The sequence below is a fragment of the Protopterus annectens genome, chromosome 4.part0 (assembly GCF_019279795.1).
Source record: "Protopterus annectens isolate FY-2018-M chromosome 4.part0, PAN1.0, whole genome shotgun sequence".
Taxonomy (NCBI): Eukaryota; Metazoa; Chordata; order Ceratodontiformes; family Protopteridae; genus Protopterus; species Protopterus annectens.
Window position 1 is genome coordinate 598,488,354 of NC_056733.1, and position 24,038 is coordinate 598,512,391.

Genomic DNA, 24,038 nt, shown 5'->3' on the forward strand with positions numbered 1-24,038 from the left:
TAGCAGTGTTTATTGAGTAACTTACTGTTGATGTAGAAGGTTTCATAGTTCGCCCGGTGTATCTGGATCTGCCATAAGCCTTTCACAAGGTCTTGCATATAGGTATGGTGTATAAGCTGAAAACAGTTAAAAGATTAATCAATAGTGCAGTTATTACTATCAAAAACTAAGTCCTTAATAGAATAGAGAGTCACAGTGGGGTAACTATTCTCAAAACACCACGTGTATGAATTTTAGAGTAGTGCAGAGCTCATTATTTTGCCTTTAATTTTAGTTCTTTTCAGAGGCAGAAGAGAGCAGCAAGCTGTGAATGACAAAGTGGATGACTACAAGACGGAAAGCATTGTAACTGCCACAGCAGATATAATGGTGCTGTAGTGGTCCTGAATATTATATACTTACATACATACATACAAATATTTCAAGCACGGGCAATAATAATCTTCTGGTCTGCCAATTATACCAAAACACTTGTTCCCATACAAGTGTCCAGGCTGTTCTTAAAAGTATCTAAACTAGTACTTGCTTTAATGTAATTTGGTAGTCTCATCCAGGAATCAGCTACTCTGTCAGAGAACCAATTACTACACTTTTCATTCCTATAGAATCTTCTACATAGGTTGTCTGATGATTTTGTACTATTTTTGATAACCCCAAACATTCCCAGAGGTAGTTGTCTCTAAATGCCCTATATACCTGAATAATGTCTCCTCTTAAATGTCTGTATGAAACACTGTGCAAGTTCAGATATTTTAGTTTTTCATAATAACTTAAATTTTCACATCCATGGATGCCCTTGGTATATTTACGCTGTACTCTTTCCAGTTTGCTCACGCTTGTTTTATTATAAGATTTCCATATTATTATTCCATATTCAAGTTTGGGTCTAATGTAACTAACAGACTATGCTTGTTCTCCTTTGACAACATTCTCATGTTCGGTATAAACACTTTGAACTTTGACTGTAGAAGCTATGGTCATAAAATGAGAAGCCTGTGCCTCTTCATGCTCTGCTTTGTTGTGTGTTAAATTGTTAAAACAGGAAGGCTATCCATTTCTAGTTAATGTTTCAGTGCATCAGTGCTGGTTAGGTCATAGATTGTGTCTATGTTTGAATTTCTAGATTTGCATTATGAGGGAGAATATGAGCTTTCTTTTCTTTTTTCCCCACTTTTTTTTCTCCAAATTTGTGCAACCTCTTGGTATATATGAAGTTCAGGCGTGTAGAGACTTAATCTACATCAGGGGGTGCAGAAAAGCTTTTGCATTTATTACAACCTTCGACTTGTCATTCTTTAGTTTCAGCCTTCCAGGGTTTTAGACATTTTGCTTTTCCATAATTGCATATTGATTAAACAGCGCTTTATTATTCACAGTGGAGTCGCTCATAATGGACAATGTTACAAAGAACTAAGGTACACTTTCTAGATAATAATTTTAGCTTTCATCAAAATATCGCTACAGAGGTTAGAATGGCATTTGGTATTACTCATGTAAAAGTAAAGGGACAATTAGGATATTGCAGAGAAGTACTTGTGACCCACACGTGAGATTAATTAAGCCACAAAAGTACAATTCAGCTTTTTGTATTTACCAAGCAAAACACCATGTATAGTAAGAGAATGTTTGAATGTGTCTGACGGGCCTAGGTGGTGGCTGGCAACACCATTAGTTGGCACAGATAGCTTAAAGGAGTTCTCACTGTAGTCAGTGTTCCTAGGTGGTGGCTGGCAACACCATTAGTTGGCACAGATAGCTTAAAGGAGTTCTCACTGTAGTCAGTGTTATATAGGCCTTTGTGGGGGGTGATCTGTGTGTACTCTTAAAGGCACTGTTGGGCTGACTTCTTTGTGAGGTGGTAAGTCTGGTGATTGGTTACTAATGCTAAAATTAAAAACAACAGGAAAAAGAGGGATTGATTGCTGATGGTGTCTAGCTAAATTATGAAACAAACTACCATTTCCAGTTAAACACTAGATGTCTGTATCGACTGTGAAGAAATTGTTAGATAATTTTTAGGTAATGAGAAATATAGACCGATTACACCAGTATAGACCAATTCCATCGGTACAGACTGATTACATCAGCACAGACAGATTGCATTAGGCTGTTAGAACAGTAGATCACAGGCTTAATATTCAAATGCGTGAACCTAGAGTAACTCAGATACTGCACAGTAGTGTGTGTACTCAAAATGTGTAGGAATATTTTAGTGTAGAAACATGAGTGTATTAATAGAAGGATCACTTATAGTATGATGTGTGCTATGCTAAATAGAGCTATGTATATATGGGGTTTTATATTACTTCATCGAAGATGCACATCATCGAACCCCCTCATGGGGAGTGTGCCCCCCTGCAAATAATATATACCCATTCCAAGATGCATATTAATAGAAGGATCACTTATAGTATATGTGCCATGCTAAATAGAGCTATGTATATATGGGGTTTTATATTACTTCATCGAAGATGAACATCATCAAACCCCCCTCATGGGGGGGGGGTGTGCCCCCCTGCAAATAATATATACCCATTCCAAGATGCATATTAATAGAAGGATCACTTATAGTATATGTGCCATGCTAAATAGAGCTGTGTATATATGGGGTTTTATATTACTTCATCGAAGATGCACATCATCGAACCCCCCTCATGGGGGGTGTGCCCCCCTGCTAATAATATATACCCATTCCAAGATGCATATTAATAGAAGGATCACTTACAGTATGTGTGCCATGCTAAATAGAGCTATGTATATGTGGGGTTTTATATTACTTCATCGAAGATGCACATCATCAAACCCCCTTGCTAATAATATATACCCATTCCAAGATGCATATTAATAGAAGGATCACTTATAGTATGATGTGTGCCATGCTAAATAGAGCTATGTATATATGGGGTTTTATATTACTTCATCGAAGATGCACATCATCGAACCCCCTCATGGGGGGTGTGCCCCCTGCTAATAATATATACCCACTCCAAGATGTACTACAGTGGGGAAAGGACAAATTTCCTGATTCCCACCGTAATACTATCTCAGTCAGAATGGTTCGACAAATGGCATGTTCGATAAAATGCCATCCGAAACGCCATTCAATGATGTGAATTTTTGATGAAGTAATTGGGACCCATATGTATGAACATATTTCCCAAATACCATATAATTAAACATTTGCAAAAGCTGTATAGATATTCAGTATATTCATTAACAGTTGCATTTGGGAAATATTTGGTGTTTGCACAATCCTGTACTCAGAAAGTGCATCTGACTTATTTTACAAGGTTTTGTTTTAGAAGTCTTTTTTCCACCGATTGTCATGGGTTACTTTCTATTCTTAGTAGTTGACCTTAACCCTTACATTTTGCCAGGGCTACTGGTTTAAAATTTTAAATAGTGCCAGTTCATTCTGCAGACTGTTAAAATACTCATCAGCCATCTGTTCTAGGTTGTAACCCTAAAATATTGTGGGACTGATAGCGGCGTTAACTGTAGTCATGTAGGAAAACAACAACTAGCCCTAATGACTTGCTGTACTTAAAAAAAAAAAAAAAAAAGGCCTGTACGCAAAGTGTGGATCAGGACTAGCGGCTTCCTTTAGTAGGGTAAATTGGGCTGTTGCATGCCGATAGCAACTACTGTCGATTTGCCAACTTGTTCATTGCATTTTGTATTGCTGCTGGTAAAATGCTGGTTGTAAACAACTGATTATAATGTTTCAGTAGGCCCTCCTGGTGGGTACAACTGCAACAGTTCTGATGGTGTTGAAACAGTAAGTCCGTCAAGTTCTCCTCATCTGTCTCGTGATAAGGGGATGAAGCACCTCCTAGAGTCAGACAAAGGGCCAAGTGATCAAGACCAAAGGCGAAAGCTACAAGGTTAGCCATCAAGAATTGTTTTGTAGTTTAATCTGAATGCACTAATTTAATATATGATGCATGTAAATAAAGCAGAGTACTGTTGATTGTTTCTATTAAAAGGGTATTTGTAGTATCATTCATTGTATTCGATTGTCACATTTGTTTCTATCTCATTTGCAGAGGTTGCACAGTTCCTCAGAGATAAGAATACTTCACCAATTGAAATCTGAAACCGGTTAATTAGATAAGAATACTTCACCAACTGAAATCTGAAACCAGTTAATTTGAGTAATATGTTAAAAGAGAGAGAGAAAAGGCACAGAATAGAGTGCAACTTGACAAGGACTTATTTGAAGCCTTGTTTGCCAGATCATTTTATGAGTCAGCCACAATGTTGTAACCAGTAGGTTAGATTCAGACAAAATGCATTTATCTGATTAGATTTTTTTTCAAAACTGCATCCTTTAATTTTAAGCTAGTTCTTACTAGTTTACATTCTCTTTTCATTCACATCTGACTCTTGATTTTGAGTGGTTAGGTCAAGGTAAATGTCAGTTTTGTAATGCTAACCATTTTTCTGGTGTTTTTTGCAGTATCACAAAAGGTTCCAACTTCTGAAGCAGCTCAGTTGCAGCATTTCCGTAAAGCACCTGATGGTCACCAGTCACCAAGCCCACAAGTACCACTGTCTCCATATCACACAGGTCACCAGCGAGTTGTCACACTGGCTCAGCATATTAATGCAAGTATTTCTGTATTTGTGTGTGTGTGTGTGTGTGTGTGTGTGTGTGTGTGTGTGTGTGTGTGTGTGTGTGTGTGTGTGCGTGTGTGTGTGTGCGTGTGTAAAGTTGTAACTTAAGTGAAATATTGTTATTGTTAGTGTGAGGCTTTGGAAGTTAAGATGTTTACATTGTGAGCTGTTTAAATTTTGCTGTAGTGACCATTTAATAACTGCTGCTACCATTGGTGGCAGAACAGCACATCAGCAGACAAATGTGTGAAAAGCACACTTGTAAGTGAACTGCGTTTCCACTGTGTGGAGGAAATCCTGTATTCACCAAAGTGCAGTCATCTCATAGTTGATTATATTAAGCAAGGGAGTTCAGCATAGTTTTCAACTTCTTTACTCAAGAATTGGACAGAAGACCAACAATGTCTTCCAGAGTACACAGGTAAATTCACAGCTGGGGAAAATCTCTTTTTTATTTTTTATTTTTGCATGTTTATTACTGTAGGACTTTGGTAGACATCAGAAGCACTAGATGTCAGAAGTTACTAACACAAATGTTTGCATTACAAAGTGAAAAAGGGTTGTCATACTGAGTGGTTATCTTGCCTGGGGATGGGTACAACAACACCTGTCATCCATTTTGCTGCATGTTTAGAAGGAAGTCCATAAAATGGAGAGTAAAGTCTCTCCAAAACTACTCAACAAGAAAAAGATGGATGCATTGGCTAAGACCACCATTGATTTGTCCAGGTCTTTCACAGATGTACCACCAAAAAAAAGTGTGCGGCAGTTCAGAAGCTTCCTCAAGAGAAGACACAAGAGTCTGAAGCCCACCCCCCTCCCCCAGGCTTGAGGGCATCATGTCTGGTGAGGTACATTTACAGTCCTAACTCACAACATCCGATTTTACCAAGGGTCTCAGACACTACCTCTCCAGAGGCTGCAACACACTTGGATTAATTGAAGTTGGATCAAGTGATCCAAATCCTGGATGACCACCATCTTGCCACCATTTGAATTGAATGGATCCTCCATCCTTTTCCTTGGCCCCCCTCTCAGGATCTGATAAAGCTGGCTCAGGATTTTGTCTAATTCCTGCAAAAGCTGCAGCCTTCCTCAGATCAGATGGGTATCTGTTCAAAAAAGTAAAAGGGAGCCTTCATCTTCTGAGAACTCTTAGTTGCTCTGCTCCTTAGTCAAACTAGTGTCAATATATCTCCCATATCTCCTTCCCTCTCAGCTGTGACTTTAGACATTGAGGACACCTTATCTTCTTCTTCACTAGAAGATGTCTCCTTTGATGATATACTTCAGTGGGATGGATGATCACTTTAAATTGGAATCTGAGGAATTGTCATGTTTCTAGCCCTACCAGAGTCAAAACCATTTGTCATACCTGCATTAATATAAGATATTAGTTGATGCTTTTGCCATTGCATCCCTGAAATCCAGTTCCCAACATCCTGTTCTCTTGAAGCTTGACTGGTTTTACAGGGTTGTGGACTTGTACAAACATTCTTTTCCTATCCCAGATATGGTGCCCCTAACTGCCAGCAGGTGGTCTGATAATGTTTCAGTCAGTAATTCACTTATCAGTGACATGGAGGCTAAAGTATTCAACCACTTTGTGATGCAAATTTATACTACTATCCTGGCCTCCAGGGCTTTAAACTGTCAAACACTCATTTTGAGGTACTGAGTGATACTGGTGTTTCAACTGAAGAAGAATGTTAGGGAGGTTGAGGAAGTGGCCCTGAGAAATTAGATGGTACATTTATGCTACCTCTCCTCTCAGTTTGGAAGCCACCATATCAAGTGTGACTTTGAAGCTGTAGATCCATCATAGAGGTTGGAAGCAACCTGGTCAGCCATTAGGAGACATGCCAGGCTAAGAACTCAACCTTGGCCAGATTATGTCAAATAACTCCTTTATGCACCACTGGAAAAGGAACTTAGTGGGTTTAATAAGTATGTAGTGGCAGGTGAGCCCTCTCCCCACCCGTACATTGCTCAGATGATATAAGCTTGGGACCAACTGGGAAGTTCCCAGTGGGTTGACTGATGGTCACTGGAGTCAATACTGTGTAGCAGCATTACAGATAACAAGTAAAAGTGGCCTGTTGTTGGATAACATCACTTCATTTACATGTGACACCTTCACCTAAAATATGGTTTCATTGTAAAACTGCAGCTTAATTTGTTTTTATCATTTCTCACCAGTTGATTCTAAGCTATTCACAAGTGAAGTCCTTTTCCTGAAATAGGTTCATAGGTTGGTACTAGGCTATCGGCCCTAAGGCCTATGCAAGCCTAGCCATAACAATTCCCTGGATATTTCTTCCCACAATAGTTACTTCTCTGTGCCCCTGTCTAGCAGGGCGACTGACATGATCCCCGGGGTGAATTTCCTATCTCCCATCAAATCATCAAGGTTCCTTTTGAAGAGGGCCAATGAGGCGCTCTGCTTGACATATATGGGCAGTCTTTTCCAGAGTATGGGGAGTCTCTGGGTCAGGAACCTATCCCTCCAGCATGTTTTGTTCATTGTGATGATAAGGTTTAGATCCCTGGAGCGTGTGGCTCTGTAGGATTGGGATTTCTTTAAGTGGAGCATGTCCAGCAGCTCAGGGTTTGACATGGCCTTGTATGTTTAGCATAGATCGCTTCTGAGTAGATGATATGCCACAGAGTATAGCTGGAGTTTTTTTAGACGGTCAGCATATGGCATCTGCTTTAGGCCTGTGATTCTTTTAGTGAGGTATTTCTGTGGCCTTTCCAGCTGTTGCAGATGTCTTGTGAGGTACATACCAAGTGGGGCATTATACTCTGTAATGGGTCTAATGAGGGATGAGTACAGTGGGACAATTACCTCATTTTTTCTGGATGAAAAGCCCTTATTGAGGAGGTGTGCCACATAGAAGGATTTCCTGACTGTTGTGGCGATGTGGTTATCGAAAGTGAGACCACTGTCCACCTGTGTCCATAAGTCTCTCATCACACTTTTGATGTTTAGTGTCCTGCCACCTATGTGGTAATTCACTTGTCTGGAGCTGGATTTGGAGTCGGCTACTTTTACAGTCTGGGTTCTGTCATGTGCTGGTTTTATGTACCATTTATTTCTTATGAATATCTAAGATATGCAATGTCTTGTATGAAGAGCCTTTCCGTATTTTTTAAATATATATATATATATATATATATATATATATATATATATATATATATATATTTTTTTTTTTCCCACACAAATCTGAGATTACAAGGCGTTCATTTTTGCCAGTGTCCATGCAGTTAAATTCCTTGTCTATTTTACAGACAGCAACAGTCCAGGGATGCTAATCAGTAGCTACATGTACAAAGTAGCAGCATGTGATTAAACACTGTGTAGCTTGGAGCACTTTGATCCTAGTCATATAAAACTCTTTGTCATTTTTTTCTTTTGGTAGAAAAAGGTGATCCAGACGTAAAGCAAAATCTCCCTGCTTCACTGTATCACCTGTTGTTTAAAAATAAATAAATAATAAATCAGGTAAACACCTTGGGTTAGATTCAGAAAGGGCCATTGGCACCATTACACCCTTACTCTCTCTGTCACTATTGCTGGCGGCCCTTTCTGATTCAGAGACAGACCCACAGAAGTGATCCTATGCTGTCTAGAGGATGTCTATGGTAAACCCTGTCCTCAGCTGAGTTATAAGCTATTATACAATGACCCCCCCATTAATATTCCAAAACTTGCACACTGATTGGTTAGCGTGCCCATTGTAAATCAGACTTATACTAATGGAGAAAGGTCCAGTCGCCCAGACTTTTTCCGTTAGTATAAGTCTTTTTTTTTTTTTTTGTTACAGCAATGGAGAACGCAAGATCTTTGTTGCTTTTTAGAAAGTGTCTTGCTATGTTAAAGGAGTTTAACATAGCGAGATAGCTTAAAAAAAGCAACGGAGATCTTCCTTTCTCCGTTGCTTTTTTTAAAGCTGTCTCGCTATGCTAAACGGGTTTTTGTTTATGTTTGTGAGTGATTGTGTGTCTGCTTAGGTAGTTGCAGTTGGATGTGTATTTGTGTGTGGGTGAGATGGGATGGAGTGTGTGTTTGTGTCCTTGTGGGTGGGTGTGGGGAGGGCTGCCACACATCTAAACTCTGCTAGACTAACGAACAAATATTGGGGAGGAACACTAGATGCCTGGGAAATTTAAATAATACTCTAAACTCCCTAAAAAATTTAATACAACAGCAGTTTTGCAACACAAATGATGCATGGTCTTGGGGATACTATTTAAATATTACACTTTGTCACTTAAACAACTCAAAAGAGCACAAGAATGAAATTGCTTCTAACTCTGTACACTTGGCACACAAAGTAGTGTTTTAGTTCTCTGCGGTAATACTAGATACCAGGTAAGTTATTTCAATTACCCTAAATCATTAAACAAAACAAAAACAAGAGGAAAAAGCTTCAAATCCTGTATGCTTTGTGCACAGAAAAGAGAGAAAACTAAGCAGAACTTTAGTCCTCTGTGCCAGCTGAAGATTGTACATGGAGTTAACTCTTGCATTCTGATTGAATTTCTGAATTGTGTAAATTTAACGTTCTCAAGTCTGGCATTATTGACTGTAATCATAGGTTCATAGGTTCATACTAGGCTATCTGCCCTAGGGCATTTATAAGCCTAGCCAGAATGTGTTTGGCTTTTGCCACCCATTTTAAATTTATTTTGCTATGCCCTTTTTCGAGGTTAGTATACTGTGCCTCTGTCTAACAGTGACACAGAAGTGATACCCGGGGTAAACCTATGATCTCCCATCCACTCATCAAGATTCCTCTTGAAGAGAGTCAATGAGGGACTCTGCCTAACCTGGACTGGGATTTTATTCCAGAGTGAAGGGAGCCTCTGGGTTATGAATCTGTCCCTCCAGCATGTCCTATTTATTTCAGTGCTGAGGTTCAAGTCTCTCGAGCGTGGCTCGATGGGATTTGGATTTTCTGAGGTGCAGCATGTCCATTAATTCCGGGTTGGACATGGCTTTATACGTCAGGCACAGATCGCCTCTGAACAGGCGGTATGCCACTGAGTAGAGCTGGAGTTTCTTTAACTGGGCAGCATATGGCATCTATTTGAGCCCTTTGATCCTCTTGGTGAGGTACTTTTGGGGTCTTTCCAGTTGCTGCAGGTGTCTGGTAAGGTACATCCCAAAGGGGCATTGTACTCAATTATGGGCCTGATGAGGGATGAGTAAAGAGGCACGATGACCTCCCCTGATCTAGATGTGAATCCCTTCATGATTAGGTGGGCTATATAAAATGTTTTTCTAACCATTTTGGCCACGTGGTTGTCAAATGAGAGATTGCTATCAACTTGGGTCCCCAGGTCCCTAATTACTTCTTCTGTACTTAATGGATTACCACCTATGTGGTAATTTGTGGGCACTTTGTTTTTGCCAAAGGGATGACTATACACATTTTGGCATTTAGCTTGAGGCCATGGCTCTGGCACCAGTTGTCTGTTTCTGAGGCCCTTTTGGAGGATGCTTGTGTCGGCTGGAGAGTCGATTATGGCGCCCAGTTTGCAGTCATCTGCGAACTTGGTCAGCCACAGTCCTTCCGTGTTGGCCTGTACCTCCGAGAAATATATACCGAACAAGAGAGGTCCCAGGACTGAGCCTTGTGGGACACCACTTGTAACTGGTTTGGAGTCTGACATGGCTCCAGCAATTCTAACCATGTGGGTTCTGTCCTTGAGCCAGTTTGCAATCCATCTAGTGACATAGGGGTTTATATTTAAGCTGGTGAGCTTATCTATAATGCCTGAGTGGGGTATTGTATCAAAGGCTTTTGCGAGGTCCAGGTAGGCTGTGTGGACCACCTTCCCTCGTCAATGGCCTTGGTGACTGTTTCAAAGAAATCAACCAGGTTTAAGAGGCAGGATCTGCCCTTAACAAAGCTGAACTGGGTAGGATCCAGTGTTTGTAGGTCCCCAATATCTTTATTTATGAGGTCCATGATGATCCTTTCCATAGCTTTGCAGACCAAGCTAGTCAGGCTTATGGGGCGATAGTTTCCAGGATCCGTTGAGGCACCACCTTTATGGAGAGGGACCACTGTTGCTGTACGCCACTCTTTGGGCACGTATCCTGTAGTAAGGCTGAGATTGAACATTAGTTTTATGTTTGGGTTTAGCTCTTCTTGGAGTTCATGTAGGACGCAGCCCGGGACACCATCTGGTCCCATTGATGCTGTGTTTTTTGTTTTGGAGAGGGCGGCTCTTACCTGAGCATCTGAGATGTCGGGGGCAGCACTCTGCTGGGATAGACGATTTACAAGGAGCAGGGACATAATAAGAGGCTACAGCAGGAACTATGTTCATCATTCTCACTGTTGCAGTAGCCTTTGTTTATTTCAGTTGTATCCAGCTCAGGATACAACAGCCATCCAGTCTTCAAAAAGCTCTAGCTCCCGCCCATACAAACACCCTGACTGCTGATTGGCTAGCCCCTTGAATATAAATTAGTAGTGTAGACAACTATAGTACTTCCTTGCCACCTCAAGGAAAAGCAGCTCTGAGGCCTCATAGGAGCAACAGTTGGCTACAGGCTTGTTTGGCAGATAAATCCCCATAGGGAACCCTTCAAATAGAAATATTGCCTTTTTAAATATTTACCAGATATTTTTGTTGTATTTTCTGAAGAATACAGGAAGTTTTATTAAAATCAGACGTTTCTTGTCAGAAACTGCTACTTTAAGAACCAGGCTTATAATTATTAGTACTGAGGCTGATTTTGTGAGAAAAAATGTGCTGCCTATATGTACTGCCTATAAAACATTTTAACTGAAGTGTAAGGATTTGAAAGAGTTTTTATGTGTTTCAAATGACATTTAAGTGTTTTGGTGCTTGCATACACCTGATGACATCCTACCTTCATTGTTTTAGTACTTGAGACATTTTGCTTGAAGGTGTTATATTTAAGCATTGGGAAATGTGCTTCGGGGAATTCACATTTTTCCTTATTTAGACAACTTACTGATTTTTGTGGAGTCTTTTGTCAGATGTCAGGAGTCCTTAACATAGGTTTCTTTACTCCTTACCAAGTAGAGATTCCAGAAAAATGTTCAGAAATCCTCTTAGACTCTGTCACACGATTGTGCAAAAAAAAAAAAAAAAAAAAAAATTAGACTACCTTCTAGATACATCTCTTCAGAGGCATTTCTAATGCTGGAAAAAGTTGAACTTGTATCTGGAAACTTTTCTGATCTTCTCAAATCAGTCTGGGATTTCAGTCAGAAAATATATCAGGATTGTAGTGTTCATGGCTTCTGTCATTCTCATGGTTCCTGTTGCAGGCCCGTGGAATCAAATAGATGTTAGCTGTGATCTATGCTACAGAATCACTTCATGACCTGTGGTTCCTGGGACTATTACAGGTGATTACAGACAGTTCCACATTAATGGGGCACATAAACATACAAGATGACATCAGGTCTTATCTCCAGTGCAGACTGGCTGTGATGGCTTGGGAGATAGCTGTACAGCATTGTATAACCCACCAAGCATCTTACATATCATCAGAGAAAAATGTTTTGGCAGACAAGCTGAGCAGGACCAGTACAGAATTTCTTGAATGAAAACTCAATGAGGGGGTCTTCCAGGAATTGTTCCATTTGTGGGGAACACCTCAGAATAGCTCCTGCTGTGAGGTACTTTATGAATCACAGGGCTTATCTGACTATCAGTTCCTTATTTCTTTTAAGAGTAGAATTATGAGTTGCTACTTTAAAGAGTGTCTTGATGCAGAAATTCTGTTCCACCTCTACTTGAACCAACATACACTGTCTCACTAGGCATTACTTCCTTGATATGACTCTGTAGGATGAAGGCAGGCTTTGAAAGAGTTATCTTTATAAGGTATGCTTTCCTTTCTACTAGTCTACTAGTAACATTTTCCTTGCAGGTCCAAACACATCTCCTGTGTTTCCTAATAGGCTGCTAACTGTTGGGTCCTCTCTTTTTTGTTAGTGTTGTCTCTTTGTAGTTAACTGTAACCTAATTAAGACTTATTCTGTTTAATTAAACTGCCCACCGTAAGTCTGGATCTTGTAGCACTGACATTTTACTGAGTGTGCTGCTCCATCTGTCTGTCTTCCATGGTTGTGGTTTGGGAGGTTTTGTCTCACAGTAAGGCTGGCATACATTAGGTTCCTGTTTCAGTAGGCCAATTTACTTATTGTTTCTGAGACCTTCCCTCATTAAGATCCTTTTACAGACTGAATCTAGAGATTGAGGGATGAGGGATTGTACTACTTCCCTGATTAAGATTCTTTCACAGACAATCTGGTGGGTGGGAGATTACACTGCTTCCTTAATTAAGATCTTTCACAGACTGGATCAGAAAGTTGAGGAATTTCACTACTTACCTGATTAAGATCTCTTCACTGACTGGATCTAAAGGGTGAGGGATTACACTGTTTCCCTCATTAATATCCTTTTGCAGAGTGGATCTAGAGGTTGAGAGATTACATTGCTTTCTTTTCAGTCTTCAAAGGTCTCATCATTTGCAGCACACGGGTATATTAGATGACAGTGTTCTCCAGTGATATATGACTGGTAGAGTTCTGTGCCATAGATGGATTTTCAGTTTGCATTGCTTGCTGGCTGAGATTGTTTGCTATGCATGCTGCATGGCTGTTGTATTTTCATATGATTTTGGGGTCATATTTTGAATGTAATTTATTCATTTGTATTTGCTTGTTTACTGGCTAAGTAGACTGATTGTGTTACTCTTGTCATCCATGTCCCAAACCCCAAGGAAGGGATTAATACAATATATACATTGACAGTGGCAGATAAGCATCAACCAGCATACTTTTGGGAGGCAGGAGGAAGTTGTTACCCAGAGGAGATCCGCATAGACACTGTGAGAACATGCAAACTTAACACAGACAGTAACTGAAGATCATGATTGAACTTCAGGTCCTGGCAGTATGAAGCAGAAAAAGTTACCATAGTGCCCATGCTGTTGTGGAACTGTCTGGAAGTAGTAATGGGATTATGAAACATGCAGTATTTGCCACATTAGTTTGTTCTACACCAGTTCTGAGTGCCATACTGTTTTATGAAATTATGGGTGATGCTTACGGTGGGGTAATTTTAAAATGTAGTACGTTTCTTACACAGTTTTTTTATGTTTGTGGTTTCCTTCTGGTAGACTTAGGGTTGTAGAGTAAAAGACAAAATGTTTCAAAATGGACGAGGTAATCAGATGGTGAAGATGACTCATCAGTCTTACAAATGTACTGTTCTTGTTATTCTAGGAGGTTATAACTCAAGACTACACACGCAACCATCCGCAGCAGCTGAACGTCCCTCCTCAGACACAGGTGTACCAGTTTGCAGGCCACACCTGCCCAATACTGGATCTACGTCGAACCCCAAGCGAGGGACATGTTTTTCAGCAGGAAAATAACCAGAATGTCAGGCTTTCCCCCGACAAAGATGAGAAAAGACAAACAAGGTAGGAATTATTAAATGTATTACCAGTAAAGATTCTTTCTTTCTTCATGGTGGTTAATGTGTCTCTAAATGCTTGTTTAGAGACTGCAGTATGTTTCTTATGGGCTACATAGGCATTGTCAATATGTAAGAGCTATTTGATCCAAGTAAATTGCACATTTTCTTTACCGGAGCATAGTACTGTAGACCATGCTTGGGTTTTTTTAACTTCTTTTCTGCATGGGTCACTTGGCAGTATAGTTTTATTTTGAACTTCTAAGATTCTTTAACTGTTTTGCAGCTTTGTTATTTACTTAAAATACAGACACACTATAACTACCAGCTACCTTTGTAATGGACAGAATCGTTTTTAGTTTTGAACCAGTAAAAGTAATTTATTTTTTAGTGGCAGTCAGGGAAATGAATGCTATTTTAAGTGTATATATAATTTCTTTGCTGGCTGCAGTATTCAGTTCTGGAATATTCAATGGTGATTTTTGTCAGATAATTCTTGCCATGTTAGTTTGGTGATGGAAAAGATAACATACTGTAGAAAATTGTCAGGGTCAACTTTATTAAAATGAATTAATGCTGCAGAATTTTTTTCTGCCTTTAGTGGATGTAAATTTGTATTTGTTCTAATCAGTTGTGTTGCTACCTCAGGTTATCTTTTGTTTGCCCCGTCATTTTCAGTAATTAAAATTCTGTATTTTTTTCTAGATTGTTGCTTTTCTTTTATATGGAATACAAGTGCATTTTAAGAAGTGGTTGCACAGAAACAAATTGTCTTGAGCTAATTACTTCAGAGATGCGGTGTTTCAGGCAGTATTAGTTTAAACCACCCCAAAGGCCATACTTCAGACACATCATGGTCTAGATGCAGATGTGTTTATGTTCTCATGTGGTATCAGAAACTTGAGGACACATTAAAGAGTTATGTTTGTGGACTGCACATCTTCCTTGAAGGTGACCGCACTAGATGAATCAGAAAAGAATAAAAGCTAAGCGTAGGGTCCCAGATTGTAATTTAGAAAACATCATCTTGACTGTAAAGTTGCACTTGACGCTCCCTGTAAGCTGTATTAGTAAGATTTTCAGCATTGTAGTTTCTCAGATGTATGGCAATAGTTTTGCTGGTTAATTTGCAACTTTGCAAGTTATAGATTCCTGAATTTTTGTTATCTTTTTGTCTCCTTGCTTGCCAAACGTTAGTTTCCCTGTTCATGTCCAAGCGATTCATTCCCCTGTGCTGGATATTCCCAACAGATGTGGGAGAGCTGACCAGAGCAGCCATCATATAGATAGTCATTTCGGGGGTTTGTGCCTTCACCAGAATTTCACCAGTGTAAGTGCTTCAGTTAAGGCCTAAGTGTTTCAGTTAAGGCCATAGTCCCACCACAAGGTGCTGATGTAAGTGGGGGCATTCTTCACCCTGTTCGTAAATGTGCATGCTTCCAGTCACACACTGTGATGACTACAGTCACTAAATTGGGATTGCTAGACCCATATCCCTTGTTGTGGCTTGCATGGTGGTGATTGACTGACTGGATACTACATGATGTTCTTTGTGTTTCACTGTTGCAGTCGTCACATTTGGGTTATCCTGCCAGGGTTAGCCCTCAGTCGGCCGGAATACCATTCCTTCTGCCTCTCCACCTGAGGATTTTTCATTTGGGGAAACCCTTCATACTTTAAGGGAGCATTTCCAATGGGAATGCGAAGACTTTCCTCAGTCAAAAAAGAGACTCATGGAATTCTTAGATTTACCACAGCACAGACCTTTGGCCATTCCTCCTGTCCTGGATGTTGTGGATGATGTCTTTATGGAGTCCAGTTTGACTCCTGACACCCTTCCTCCTGCTCCCAGGAACCTGAGAGCTACTACAGAGTCCCCCTGACTCTCACAATTCCTTTTCAAAAACCCTGCTGCTGACCCAGAGGTCATCTCTCAAGGACCTAAAGGAGTTAAAGCAACCTCAGCTAAGAATCCCACCCCCTCAGACAGGGATTCCCGAGCTTTAGACAGATGGGGTAAAAGATATACACCTCTGCTACTTTTGCTATTAGAGCAGTAAATTGTCAGTTCCACATGCTGAAATATCAGCAACATACCATGGAACTCCTCAAACAAAAATATCTTCTTTTCCTGCTTGTGCAGAAAATAAAGAATTACAAGAGCTTATGCATTCTGCCAGTCAAATTACTAAGCGCACTTTGCAATGTACCTTTGACACCCTTGAAGCATCTTGCAGGGCAGCAGTCACTGGTTCTGTCCTTAAAAGGCATGCTTAGCTTAAGGAACAGACCTTGCCAGACAATGTCAAATCCAAATTATTGGACGCACCATTGAACAAAGACAATTTGTTTGGCACCAAGGCAGAAGAGGTCTTAAAAAAGATGGAAGAAAAAAGCTAAATCTATGCAGACAGTTAGACTTTTTACAGGTCCAGCCTCCGAGGTTCAGTAGGCATTGTTCCTTCAAGCACTGGTCCTTTCCTGCCCCCTCCAGGCCAGCTCATCCCAGACCCAGGGGAAGCAGACCCCCCAGACAGCAGCCCCAGGGAATGCAGAGATCTAAGCAATGGAGTTCCTCCTCTTCAAAAACAGGGAGTGCTAAGCCACCCCTTATCGTAAGAACTCACAATGACATTACACCTCCACCCCTTACCTCTGCCCACCTGCTTGTACCCCTAGGAGAAAACAATCATTCCATGCAAGCAACTGGTCCTGTATTACCAATGACTGATGGGCCCTCAACAGAGTGTCCCAGGGATACAGATTTTATTTCCACACTCTGCCAACCCCAAAAGCGTTTCCAGATCTTCCTCCAAACCAGTGGGCAGAGGCCAAAAAGCAAGTCCTTTCCCTGCTCTCCATGGGGGCAATACAGCATGTTCCTGCAGACTAGATAGGCCAAGGTTTCTATTCCAGACTCTTCCTGGTACCCAGAAAAGAGGGCACCTGGCACCCAATCCTCGGTCTATCCATTGTAAACACCTTTCTGGTGATACCAAAATTCAGAATGCTCACCCTCCAGCAGCTTCTTCCTATGCTTTCCAAAGATGCTTAGTTAGCCACCCTAGACCTAAAAGAGGCCTACCTACACATCCCAATCAGGGAATCTTGCAGGAAATATCTACGTTTCTGGGCAGGATCTATGCACTTTCAGTTCTATGTGCTACCCTTTGGCTTATCCACTGCTCCCAGAGTTTTCACAAAATGCCTGACTTCAGCCATTGCTTTTTGCAGACAAAGAAATATTCTAATTTACCCCTACTTAGATGATTGCCGGATTCAGGCAGACAGTCAGGAAAAGCTGTTACAGCACCTGACTTTTGTAAAGGACCTACTGACCTCCCTGGGATATACTATCAATGAAAATAAATCAAAAGTAGTCCCAACACAAAAAATTGTATTCCTGGGAGCAAGCATGGACACAGCATTCCTTACTCCAGAAAAACAAGCCTACCTCGACAGCCTACTTCTCTCAACTAGCCACCAGAACCTAGTTATCCGCAAGGAAAATCCTGCAAGCTCTAGGGTTCATGGCCTTCAGCATTCTACTCATTCCATATGCCAAGACTCCATATGAGGAAATTACATTGGTACCTAAAAAGCCTTTAGTGTCAACACTCTCAAAACCTGGAAACTGTCACACCAATGATACCTTGTCTAAGGAAAGATTTTTCTTTGGTGGGCAGCAGCATGCAACCACAACAAGGGACTTCCCTTCTCACAACCCCATGCCACCCAGACCCTCACTACAGATGCATCAAGCTATGCCTGGGGTGCACACCTGGACAGCAGGTGCACTCAGGGCCATTGGAGCCCAAATCAAATACATCTGCACATCAACCAAAAGGAGATGCTAGCTGTTCAGCATGCTCTGACAGCTTTCAGACCCTTGCTCTTCCTGGGGCCTCTACTGATCAAAACAGACAGCACCACAGTGATGTGGTATATCAGCAAGCAGGGAGGGACTTACTCTTATCCTCTCTGCAGGCTTGCCATAGCCCTTTGGCACATGGCCTCAGCCATGCAACTACACCTGCTAGCACAATTCCTGCCAGGCTCCCTAAACTCTCTGACAGACAGTTTAAGCAGAAACCTGCTAGACCCACATGAGTGTCAACAATACCACAGAACCTTCACCCTTGTAACCCAGAAATGGGGCACCCCAAAGGTGGACCTCTTTGCCTCCCATGGCACTCATCAGCTCAGCAAATTCTGCACCAGGGAACCTCACAGAAAGGCATGGAAAGTGGATGCTCTGTCCTTCCAGTGGGTAGACCTCTCAGTCTATGCATTTCCCCCTCTACTACTAATTTTAAGGGTACTGCTCAAAATAAGGGAGGAAAAACCGAGGGCAGTCCTGATTGCCCCAGACTGGCCACACCAGTACTGGTACCTATTGCTGCGCACAGCCTGTCATCCCTCCCACCATGGCACCTACCTCAGATCCCAACACTCCTGACCCAGAGGAATGGAGAATTCATGCTTCCCCAATTGCAGACCCTCAGCCTGGTAGCCTGACTTATTCCATGACCTCTCCTCAGGCTGCCAGTCTAAGCAAACAAGTCCTAGATGTTACATGTGAGGCCAAATGCCCCAGCACCAGAAAATCCTATGCTGACAAGTGGAAAAGGTTTTGCACCTGGATCCAGGCTAAGGGGGCTGGAGCGGCACAGCCCTCTGTACCTCTCATCCTGGATTACCTAGCAGACCTTCTACACAACGTCTATTAAAATTCATGCCTCTGCCATCTCTGCTCATTACAGAGAGTCACCTCTCTTCTCATACCCTCTCATCAAACAGTTCCTAAGAGGGGCTAACAACTTAAGGCCACCCAGAAGAGCTCCTACCCCAGCTTGGGACCTTAACTTTGTATTGGAAAAGCTCACCGTACCCCCCTTTGAACCTGCAGCTTCAGCAGAACTAAAATTCCTCTCTTGGAAGACAGACTTGCTTCTGGCCATCATGTCAGCTAGGAGAGTGTCAGAGCTACAAGCACTCATGGCTGTAGAATCCTTCATCATTTTCCATGCTGACAGGGTCTCCCTCAGGACTAACCCATCCTTCATGCCTAAAGTGATGTCCAGTGTGGCTCTCAACCAATCCATTCAATTTCCCACCTTTTTCCCCAACCCACAAAACAAAGGGGAAAGGATTCTGCACTCTCTTGATGTAAACAGACAGCTCAGATTCTATTTGGATAGGACTAAATCTTTTAGAAAAAACGTTCAATTGCTAGTCAGCTTTGCAGCTGGGGCAGAGGGCAAGGCCATAGCCAAACAAACAATCTCCAAATGGATAGCACACTGCATCCATTTCTGCTACAAACAGCATGGGAAACCACCCCCAAAGGAGGTCAGGGCACATTCCACCAGGGCAACCTCCACCTCTGCAGCTTTTCCCAGAGGGTCCCCACCAGGGACATCCTGGAGGCTGCAACATGGACTTCTGTTCATACCGTCACCAAGTATTACCACCTGCCTATCTTCTCCAAATCCAGGGCAGGCTTTGCCACCACAGTCTTGTAGGGCATCCTAGCCAGCCCCTAGTCTTCTTGACTGCCTCCACCCTTTTCTTCAGCTTTGGGAATCAACCCATATGTGATGACTGCAACAGTGAAACACGAAGAACATCTTACATTTGTGTACACTTACCATAAATGTAGATGTTTAAGTGTGTTCACTGTTGCAGTCCTGGTCGTCGTCCCCCATCACCCTTGTCTCTCTCTCTCTTCCTCTGTCCCTCTCTCCTTACAGGGAATTTTTGTCCTTCCTGGTGTTTTCTGTCAACTTGTTAATTTTTGGCATTTACTTTTCTACTAGTGGTGTTTATCCACCATAACCTAACTCCCTATTTGAGGGCTCCTGACAGGGCAAGAAAAACTGATGTAATGGTGTCGGCTGCCTGATTTTATACCACTGACACCTGACGTCAGTCCTGGAGTGACAGCAACCAACGCAGATATACTAAGCCTCTGGTATTGGGGCCGACTGAGAGCTACCTCTGGCAGGATAACCCAAATGTAACAGTGAATACACTCGAACATCTACATTTATGGTAAGTGTACACAACTGTACTTTCCTTCTCCCAGGGTGGATGAGCTGGCACTAGTAACTGAATTCCATCCTTCTCTACCCAGTTCTGTCAGCACATGAGCCACCGAGTGACCTTGGGCTGTCTAGATCACTTTCATGGCTTCATTCCTAAACATCACAGTCATAGATTTAAATTTTTGTGAGCATTTAAAGTTAAATAGCCCTTTTTTAGTGATCAAGTATCTCTAAAATGTACTCATGGTATAATTGTGTTAGGTAATACTGTGCAGGCAAACAGTGGAAAACTTGGGTTGTATATTATATGACTGAAAGTTCATATAATTGATCTCTCTAATGAGTGAAAATCCAAGAAATCGAAAACGATATTGTGGTGGGCTGTGCCCCCCTCACCCCTCGCTAAATATATATTCCAACTCCGGGATCACACTACAGTGAGGAAAGGACAAATACTCCAATCTTCACTGTACTGTGATCCCACAGCACGCATCTTGATTTCCGGGATTTTCACTCATTAGAGCAATCGATTATATGAACTTTCGTTCATATAATATATACCCAAAAACTTGATCTTGGAGGACACTGGTAAACCTTGTTGTCCCTTTCAGCTGCTACAGCTTACAAGCATGTCACATCCGTTCTGGCCACTTCTTTTCCATTGGCTTCTGACTTGCTGTTTGTTTTCCTTTCTTTCTTATTCCCTGTACATCTGTCACTTTTCACAAGTTAAAGTTTCATGCATGTATACCATATTGCCTTATTCCTGACCTTCTGCCATGATGGTATCAGCCTGCCCCCTTGGCATTCCTGACTGTTCTAATATTCTGTCTGCATTGCTGCACTCTGAGTTTTGTACTGTATTTTTTACCTGATTAGAAATTTTTTAGTAGCTGCTTGTGTGTGTCTTTTTGCTGTTGTCTCTCTGTGGGAAGGAGATGTTATACATTTAGCAGTAGCCAAGAGTGTCTTGCTTCTACTGTCATCACCCAGCTTATCTGTAGTATTTCTGAATGTCATTCCTTACATTTGGACCTGCTACTCTCACCTGTACCCTTGCAGTTGCATCATTTTTGGGATACTGTCTAAGATGCTGCCTTGTGATGCCCCTGCTCTAGATTCACTCAGGCTTAGCATTTATCTGTGTATCCCTTCACAGCACAGTTGGTCTGCCTTTGTACTGCCTTTGCTGATCCCGGTATAGTCTTTCTCCATCTGTCTCTCCCTGCATGAAGCCCAGGATTAGAGGTGTGTAATATGGGGTTAATCTTTTAAGATGGCTTGTGGAAACTTTGGTGGTGATGGGTCATCTGTGGACTAACTGTGATGCCTTGGACATGAATGACCATCTAAATGGTACACTCATTTTCAGATTTGTCCTCTGTATGAGTGCTGCATTGCAAAGTATATAAGTGTTTTAAGTGGTGTAATGTCTGTGTCACTTTCAGAAGATGAGTACATCAAGTTCCCCTCCCACCCACTCCCACAAGGAAAGAGAGCAGACTGGATGTGCTTTGACAGGAACAAAGCCTTTAATCTAAGACATTTCACAAACTTTTTTTTTTTTTTGTTTTGGCTTTGCTGACAGGTAATCTCAGCAGTGGGACAGGTTTTCCCGTTGTTTTTTACCGTATTTGCCCAATGCCCTCAGTCATTCACTCTTCTGACTTGATTTTGCAGTGCACAGGCATAACTGTAGCCTTGTCTCGCTTAAATTCCCTTTCCTTCTTATGATCCTTCCTTGCGTTGTTTACTCTTCCTCATCATGGCTGTCAGTAGCTTAATGTACCTTCTCATGGTTCTGCCCCATGCCTTTTCCCCTTTCCACCTGCTGATACTGTGCTTATATGCTTTTGAAGAATAGGTTTCACCATCTGACTAGTGAACTTAAGTTTCAGTGGTGTTGTGGTTAGACTACTAACATTTTCTTTGTCTGTGAGAGATCGAGTTGCAGTTGTGAGGCTGTATCTTTAGGGAATGTAACAATTGCTGGGCCCAACACAGGCTACACACACACACACACACACACACACACACACACACACACACACACACACACACACACACACACACACACACACAGTTTGTAGGTCAAAAAAAGCTCGTTTCACCATGTAATTCTTGCTTGTTTGACACACAACATGTGACTGTTATATGTTTGCTTTTGGGCAAGAGCACATATAGACTCATGTCGGAAGGTAGTAGAGAGTATAGAACTTCCCCTTTCTCTCAGGTTTGTACTTGGATACTGAAGACTTGAAGACCATTGTCTTTGAGACAGACAAAGGTAACAGGATTTCTCCACCCCTTCCAGCTTTCTCCTTGGTGATCCTTCCTTTAGAAAGACCAGAGAGGTTCATGAGGTCCTATTTGAATGGGATGAACCTCCTCCATCCTTTTCCTCTAGGACATCTGAATGTGTTACCTGAAGAGGAGCCCTGGGTCATCCTAACCTTAGAGATGATGATTGATAAAGCTTTCCCAGCAGCTTGAAAGCACCCTGACTGTACTTCTTTGGGACCAAATGAGGACTCCCTTTTCAATCCCACTGCTGAAGGAATTAATCCCTTACCAGGCTTCTTTGATCTGACTTCTGTGTAGTCTCATCAGTCCCTCATAGGTCACAGAGATTACAGCATTTTTTGCCTTGTTGCCAGACATAGAGTTAAAATATTGATAGGTGTGGCACCGTAATGATGTTCTTCATGTTTCACTGTTGCAGTCATTACATTTGGGTTATCTGCTTGCAGGTAGCCCTCAGTCAGCCTGATTAACAAAGTCTTTGGTCCTGCATCAGTTGCTGTCCCTTCTTCCATGACGTCAGGTCATCAGGGGTATAAAACATGCATCCGACGCCATTACATCAGTCTTTCTTGCTGTGCGGTGCCCAATGCAGAAGCAGTTCGCAAGTGCTGGTTGGCTGACTCCTGAAATTTTCATTTACGCGTTTCAGAACTGAAGTCTTCAACTAAAGCTAAGTACCCCGTTGGGGAAACTTTTTCTTGCTCCTTACCAATGTCAGTAAAAGTTAATAATTGCATTACTTGTGGAAAGCAAATACCTCATAAAGATTTTCATTCATACTGTATTCCTTGCTTAGGCCATAACCACGACGTACCTTGCTGTCGGTTTTTGTGCTTTATTTGATCAGCGCACTATTCGTCGTCGGTATATTTTTGCCTCTAAATATTTCGCTTCTCGGTTTAATTATCCAGAAATGTCGTCGGTTAACCATCCGACTACCGGGATTCCGAAAAAACGCAAAGATAAAGACAGGGACAGGCCGCCGAGGTCCAAAACTGCCGATGACGCTTATCCTAAGCCAGTCGCCAGTTCGCCGGTACTCAGTGAGGCACTTTCGCAGCCCCTGATACCCGCTACTTCTGATTCGCAGGCCTCTACTGAGACCCATTCGGACCCATTCGGAGTCCGGTATGCCGCAAGATGCTTCAACTATGGAACCCGCAGATATCTCTACCTTGGATGGGTCCGGAGCCACTGTGCAGGCACCGGCTTCTGATGTTGTATTCAGGCCTATGGACTTGCATATTAAACTGAAGCCTCCTTCTTTACTTAGGCCTAAATCTCGAACCATGCCTAAAAAACCGAAGCCTAGGCCACATGCTCAGGCCTCTATGCCTAAAAAAAAACAAAACAAAAAAAAAAACAAATGATAAGAATGGCTGAAGATCTAATAACTCTAATCAGGGGTAGCCACCCCCCCCCCCTTCTAAGAGGCCTAGGACTGAAGTTGATTATGAATCTTCTGACCAGGATTCTGTTTTTTCTGATACTTCTGATGATCTGGATTTGCCCTTATCTACTTATGAAGATTCTGATGCAGAGGACTCCATTCCCTCTGCTTCCCCTCCTGAGGATTTTTCTTTTGGGGAA

At 41.9% G+C, this 24,038-nt stretch overlaps 1 protein-coding gene across 8 annotated transcripts in view; it reads left to right on the forward strand.

The window, feature by feature from the left end:
* NCOR2 (nuclear receptor corepressor 2) overlaps positions 1-24,038 on the forward strand; it is a 3,277,114-nt gene that overhangs the window by 3,118,149 nt on the left and 134,927 nt on the right. For all 8 annotated transcript variants that reach the window (XM_044068530.1, XM_044068534.1, XM_044068533.1 and 5 more), the window contains 3 exons: positions 3,729-3,884; positions 4,460-4,608; positions 13,905-14,104. In XM_044068530.1, coding sequence (XP_043924465.1) covers positions 3,729-3,884; positions 4,460-4,608; positions 13,905-14,104 — 505 coding nt within the window. The remainder of the gene's footprint in view (positions 1-3,728; positions 3,885-4,459; positions 4,609-13,904; positions 14,105-24,038) is intronic.